The sequence below is a fragment of the Zophobas morio genome, unplaced genomic scaffold (assembly GCF_036711695.1).
Source record: "Zophobas morio isolate AGI-343-1 ecotype UQ-CSIRO unplaced genomic scaffold, CSIRO_AGI_Zmor_V1 ptg000011l, whole genome shotgun sequence".
Classification (NCBI taxonomy): domain Eukaryota; kingdom Metazoa; phylum Arthropoda; class Insecta; order Coleoptera; family Tenebrionidae; genus Zophobas; species Zophobas morio.
Window position 1 is genome coordinate 12007435 of NW_026972116.1, and position 7274 is coordinate 12014708.

The following is a 7274-nucleotide window of genomic DNA, read 5'->3' on the forward strand; positions in this document are numbered from 1 at the left end:
TATCGAACGAGACATCACAGGGCGTAGGTTCTCTATTAGACATGAATATTGCAAGAAAAAATTTAATACCTTTGGACCTACCAAATATAGGAGAACCTATTAATCAAATACGTCTTAGGCAATATCCCAGAGAAAAAGATCGTTCTTTTCGTGCGGAGTGGTATGATCGGTTTAAATGGCTAATTTATTCTGTTGTGCGTGATGCAGCGTACTGTTATCCGTGCATGCAGTTTGAGCCTCATAGTTCCAAAGAAACTTCTTTTACGATTAAAGGTTTTCGTTTTTGGAAACGAGCTCTAGTTCAAAGAGGATTTCCGAGACATGAAAAATGTGTAACACATATTCAGGCGATGCAAAAATGGAATGAAAAAATTCGGAGAGACAACATGAATTTGGCAGTATCTACACTTGCATGCAAAAGACCTTTGGAACAAAACAGATACTATGTAAAAAGTATTGCAGAAATTATTCAATTTATTGCTGTAAACGAACTGGCACTTCGTGGAGAATACAATTTAGACGAACATATCGAAGAAAGTTTATTTATTAGACTATTTCAGTATACTCTGAAGAAGGATAAAGAACTGGCAGACTGTTACTTGAAAATCCCCAAAAATGCTTGCTACACTTCTCCGGAAATACAAAATGAAGTAATTGATATTCTGACAGAAATTGTAAGAGAAAATATTTGCTCTGACATAAAAAGTGGAGATGTTAAATATTTTACGTTACTTGAAGATGGAACTAAAGACAAGAACCAAAGAGAGAACATATCAATAGGCATAAGATATGTCAAGAACGGAGAGGTAAGGGAATCTTTATTAGCTATAACAACAACCGTCAAGTTAGATGCTGCTACATTTACTGAGAAAACATTAGACATTCTTGATGCAAATGGATTAGATCAAAATAATATGCTTAGCCAATGCTACGATGGGGCAAGTGTGATGAGCGGAAAAAGAGGAGGCGTTGCCGCAAGAATTGAATCAGCTCTACAGAAAAAGGTACCTTACGTGCACTGTTTTAACCACAGACTGCACCTAGTGGTAATAAGAGTTGTCTCTGATATTGTGGTTTTAAGACTGTTCTTTGAGCAATGCATTACATTTCATGAATTTTTTCAACATCCCAAAGTACACCACATCTATGAGGGACAAAATATCGGACGTCTTCTAGAGCAAAGATGGACAGGTCATTTGGCCGTTACAAAAGTAATTCGGAACAATTTTCAAAAGATACTCCAAGCATTAGAAAAAATTCCACATGAAAAGTTTGACGGCGACACTATAGCTAAAAGCCTTGGTTTATATGCTATAATGAAAAAAATTGAGTTTCGTTTTGCACTAGTTTTAAGCCACAAAATTTTATCACTTTTGGAATGTGCGAACAACGCATTAGAAAGTAGAAAAACAAGCCTAAAAGATGCAATCGTAATTACGAAGATAGCAGTAGAAGAAATTCGACAGCTAAGGAACGAATCGAAGTACTTAGAAATATTAAACCAAGCCCTAGATTTATTGCCAGAGACAGACGAGACAGAAGAATGCAGGGTTCCTAAACGTAAACGAAAACGGATTACCAAAGAAGACTATTTGTTCACCGATTATCTTCCAAGTACAAGTACGAACTGTGAAAATGACCTTAAACGACAATATATGGAAACTATTGATTTGCTTCTTGCTGAATTTGAAAAAAGATTTGATGACAATGACGAGTTAATTACTGCGATTTCAAATATCGACCAATTTGATTTAGAGAAACTTCAGTATTTATCAACTTTGGGTGAGTGACTACCTATTTGATTTTTATCAAATTAATTTAAGTCCATATTTTATTGATTTAAAATTTTTCTGTAAAAAATCTGTAATTTTTAAATTTGTTTTTTAGGTATTCCATTACCGTCTCAAGAAGAACTTACCGTCGTAAAAAAATATTTGTCCAATAAAGGGGTAAAAGAACAAGATATACTACAGGCCCTTTACAACCAACGTGAAGCCTTTAATGAAAGTTATAAATTGTACGCAACTGTCGCTGTATTTGGGTGTAGTACAGCAGTTAATGAGTCTTCATTTTCCACATTAACTCGTATAAACAGACCACAAAGGTATTCAATGTCCCAGCAGAGAATGGCCAATCTTGTATACTTAGCTTTTGAAAGTAAGCAAACTAATAATATAAACTTTGATGTGTTCTTGCAGAAATTTAATGAGAGAAAGGACAGAAAACTCCAATTGTATTAAAAACTTAAAAAAGTTTTGTTTTAAAATTAAAAATGTTATGTACTCAGCTAGAAGCAATAAAGTATAACAAAACACAAAAAAATAATTACAGGTACCTATACTTATACATTCGAAGATAAAAAAATATGTTTGCCCCCTCTAAAATATTAGTTGCCCACTCTGAAATCAAAGTCTAGCTACGGGCCTGCACATAACGTTATCAGTTTTTTGGAGGAGCTGAATAGTACCATTTTGGTTAATGGCTTATAGTCTATGCGACGACGTTTAAAGTACTCTCAAAGTTTTATCAAATAACGGTTGACAGTTCGTTAGACTTTTAGCAAATTAGAGTTTATATCATTACATCTCCTACATAAAGTTCTTAACAAAATCTGTCTAGACGTGACGGATAAATAAATATATATCACAACTCTACCAACTCTACAAACATATGTAAATTAATCTCAGATAAAAGATCTTAAGAGCAAAATTTTCGACGGGAATATGTTTGTACCAGTTTAGCATTTATTTTATCTTTTTATAATAAAATTTTAAGTCATCGTTAAAATATGTCGTAACTTCAAGGAAGACATTACCAAAAAATTATTCTGTAGCTCTGTTTTTTAAAAAAAAACAAAATTCATTAAAATAGGACACTAGGTACTACAAAAAAAAATAGTGCACCAGTATGCAAAGTAGATGTGAATAAATATTCCCCATAAAGGCATGCAACTGGTTTAAATGCATAGAAAAAGAGAACTATGACTATATGTATGTTTCTATTTGTAGTCATCACTTTGTTGATAATACGTTAACAGTCTATTATTATACCGTATTTAGATAATTACGCATAAGATAATAATTTTAAAATTTCCCCACATTACTAAAAATAAGACTGAAATCTCTTTCGTAGAAAGTAACTACGTAGTCGAATGTATGCACCCAAATAAACCATTAACAACCAGTTTAATTAAAACTGACTTTTATTAATATAATATGGCTTCAAAATTTGTACAATAAAAATACAGTTCACCTTACAAATCAATTAATTAATTAAAAACCACTTAATTAATTACTATAATCATCATAAACATCGTTATGTGTTGAATAAACAGGCCTTGTTCTGCGCTGAGCTGGGGGGCTTTGCACGGGTTGCCTGTACTGAGCACTGTACTGAGCTCTGGAAGAAGGCCTACTCTGCTGAGTCCTTGCTGAAGGCCTAGTGCGAGGAACGTACTGAGGTTCTGGTTCTACATATTGCGGGGTTTCCTCGTAATCATACTGTGGAGGCTCTCTGTACTCCTCCCGCCTAGGCTGAGGCTGCTGGTATTGCGGTTTAGGCTGCTGTTGTTGTGCTTTAGGCTGCTGGTATTGTCCAGAAGATGGTGGTTCGCTGTAACCAGGAGCAACCCTCGATCCCGCGTTGTAGTTATAATTTACTTTTAATCCGGTTGGATCAGTGTACGAGAATCTTCCGTGGATGACACCATTAGAATCACCTTTTGCCGCATGGGCGATACCATCTTCCGTGCGGTAGAGGAATCCGAAAGTACCATCGACTTTAGGAAGGTCGCGACTGTCTTGCAAAATCGTAGGGTTAAACTGGCTTGAAGCGAGATGGAAAAACAATGCACTGATGAAGGCCTAAAAATTAATAAGAAACTTATACGGAATTGTATGCAAGGTCGCTGTTGCTAAATAATGCAAGAATTGGTTGTTACCATTGGGTTAATGGTACGTGAAGGCGCTCATGTATTATTTCAAAATTAACATAATCCGTTAGTGGTCAGGATTTTTCATTGAATAAATGTAAGTGATTAGAGAACGGCCTATCCCATTTATGCAATTTCAAAAATGGAGTTAATTCGGTAAAACAATAAATCACTACCAAGGTTAGGCCTGGATCGAATTCAATTAACGGAGTCTGAATTAAAAAGCGCTTTAAATAAATGATAACAAATTGCTTCAAGGTTGAAAACTAGTTCATTTTCATGAATATAAACCGTTCATGAGAGCAATAAAAACGTATTTTTAACACCAATGTTTCCTTATTTTTTATCTGCATACCAGGAGCTAATTGTGATTCGAAAAACTATTTCGCACATAAATTAACACTGACTAGGTTTTTGTATTTTGTCATTATGTATCATTATTTTTATAATTACCAATACCGTAACTTTAGTACCATGCAGCTTTCTATGTATTTTAAAATCTTGACAGAAACAAGTAATTAAATGACTATTATCACAGTGAATACAAATTATATCAGTTACACACCAGTTACATAATAGAATTTAGAAATAACCACGTGAATGATAATAGTTATTGATTTAAAAACGAAAGTCTAGTGTTTTATGCGGAGAAAAACGTGTGAAGCAAATAAATGCATTTGTGCTATATGATGTAAGAACTATAGGAATCTTGTAACTTCCTAACATGCTGAATAATTTATCACTGATTTTATAGACACGTATTGTTAATAGTACACAGTAACCTTTAAGTTAATTAACCACAATTTATAAGGTAGTTTTGCGAAAATGAGATAAAATATTAATGATGTTGATTATCTAAAAGTGCCGAAACGTAAGAAAAAACTAATTTGGTCAAATGTCAAACGAGTACAAATCTGGATCAATGTTGTTATTAGTATAATTTAATAAACATTTAATCTTACTCGATTGATCAATTTTAAAAAATGATAATAGATATATTAGATCAATAATATTAATTTCTTTCATTACATCTGCCTTTCGTATCACTTGAATAACAAATATTCTGGATCCTTGTGCACAAATTTTTTAATACGGTATCAATAGTGTCTGATAATTTTTAAAACAGATTTGGGAAATTTAAATTTTTTTTGTTTAGTGAATATTTTATTAAATTATTTTGTGAATTTTTTATTAATTTTCAATTAAATAAGAAAAGTAACACAAATAGGGCTAAAAAGATGTATGTACGACAATATACAATTAATACATTTTCTTCAAATAAAATTTGTTTTTTCTGACTCTTAACGCGAGAATATTTACCGAAAATATATCGTTTAGTAAACAGTTGTAAGCCAAATTAAAAAAAAAACACACTCTAAAACACTAATAATAATAATCAAAAAGTTAAGTGAACAAAATTACGGTCAAAAATCTTTAAACTAAAAATATCTTTAAAAAATTTTGTTTTTCAAAAAAAATCACATCACTTACAAAAACACACTTGTGGCTGAACGCCATGTCGAACACTAGCACTTTTGACTCAGTAAACGTTAGCGTCTTCTTCCGCCCGATAGGTGTTGACATGCGAAATAATAAGACAAAATGCATACTCCATGTTTATATATCAGTAAACGGCACGCCTAAGTCAATGCTGACTGGTTCGTAAGAAAAACATTCCTGCATGTGTATTTACTATACCGGCATACGATTATTAACGTTAACATTCACGCCAGGTACTTAATTAAAACATTTTACGACATGTTTTATGGGTTCACTTTGCCGGGGTTGGAATAACATTATCGGGTGTTGATGAAATTCCGTTATTTGAATTTTATTTCGTAATTGAGGAAAAATGTTCAATCTTAAGAATCGTATCGCGCATTGCTGGTGATTTGTCATTGCACATAGAATATGTATGTATTCATGATCTAGACTTTAAACATTCGTATCTGGTATAATCTACGTATGGTTATTACTGTCGTAACTAATGTTATGATTAATTGCAATTAAATCTATGTAATTGGTGGGAATTCTACTTACAGTATCGAGTCGTGCACTGTTACTCACGATTATTCTGATCAAGTTTATTATGCAGAAAATGTTATCCGTTAGTTAAATAACACTACAGCGGTTTCTGTAATACAAATAATTGAAGCAAATTAGATATAATTTCAGAAAATCGAACAAAAATTTGGTAAATTTGTTCTCTCACTTAAAACTTTTTTAGTCATTCTAACTACGAAGGTAATTTGGAAGGTCACATTGACAGTTTAGTAGTGTTAATTGATTGCAAATTTTTTGAACGCATTTTTTTCAGGAATTGTCTAATTCTAATATGACTTGTAAGCAGGACAAGCCCCACGCCTCTTACATGGAAGGGATCCTTACCGAGCAATAAATGTGCAGTCAAGATACATTTGAAGTTACAACAACAGTATAGCAACAACGCAGTCCTTTAACACACTGGACAACAAAATTTTGTAACTGAGAACCAAAACTGTATGTAGGGAGTTATGTAAATTGTGAAGAGTCTGTCGCTGTTGCAGTGTTGGACTCAGTACCTATAAATTCCGATTTTTGACAGACAGATGGTTTAAAGTACATCATTACTGAAACAAAATTCAATAAACTACGTTGAAAAACCCACACATTTGCTGCGTTTAGATCATTTTTGAACTAAGGAAACATTGTAATAGTGTCGTCTTTCTATCATTTATTTAAGGTTTGCCGTCTCTCGTCTGTCCGTGGTCTGTGTCAATTTGTATTAGGCAGATAACCTCCAAAACTACCGAACCAATTGTTATCAAATTTTATATGAATTTTAGTAATATCGTGTTGGTACATTTTTTCCTTTTCGAACGATTCCACCGCTAATAGTTTCCTTTTTTGTATTGCTTAATCTGTGCAATACAAAAGTATTTCGAGGGTGACAAAAATTGATCACCCCCAAAACTTTTCTTAAAAACTTAATCTCGCATCCGTTAAGCACCAGATTTCCGCTCCATACGGACACAAATATGTAGTTCTAAACTTCCAGTTTCGTTCTTTTGCTAACTTGTTTCTTGTTTAATAAATATTCTCTATAACGCTCTGTACAAATTATTTGCTGCCCTAATTCTATTGTTTGTGTCTCTGTTCACTCTTCGATTGCTTTTTAGTTATAATTGAGTTTAACTATTTTATTTTTTTGAAATGTTGGATTCAATGGTCTTCAAGCGTTACTTCGTCCTCTACATCTTCAGTTGTACGCTATTTCAGTTTTCTTTATATTGATATCTTATTTCTTGTGTTCCTCCTCCCAGTGTAGTAGATGTTCTCTTAAGTCCTCCTTAGTAGGTGCCTA

At 33.0% G+C, this 7274-nt stretch overlaps 2 protein-coding genes across 2 annotated transcripts; one reads left to right on the forward strand and one right to left on the reverse strand.

The window, feature by feature from the left end:
* Positions 1-293: 293 nt before the first annotated feature.
* Positions 294-2301, forward strand: LOC135126495 (uncharacterized). The gene is made up of 2 exons (XM_064052516.1): positions 294-1782; positions 1888-2301. Exons 1-2 carry the CDS (start codon positions 351-353, stop codon positions 2238-2240), a joined length of 1785 nt encoding a protein of 594 aa, XP_063908586.1. The 5' UTR covers positions 294-350; the 3' UTR covers positions 2241-2301.
* Positions 2302-3184: 883 nt separating this feature from the next.
* On the reverse strand, positions 3185-5533 carry LOC135126496 (regulator of nonsense transcripts 1-like). Its single transcript, XM_064052517.1, has 2 exons — positions 5423-5533; positions 3185-3863 (listed from the first exon to the last, which is right to left on the reverse strand). The coding sequence occupies exons 1-2, from the start codon at positions 5513-5515 to the stop codon at positions 3288-3290; spliced, it is 669 nt and encodes a 222-aa protein (XP_063908587.1). The 5' UTR covers positions 5516-5533; the 3' UTR covers positions 3185-3287.
* Positions 5534-7274: the final 1741 nt, after the last annotated feature.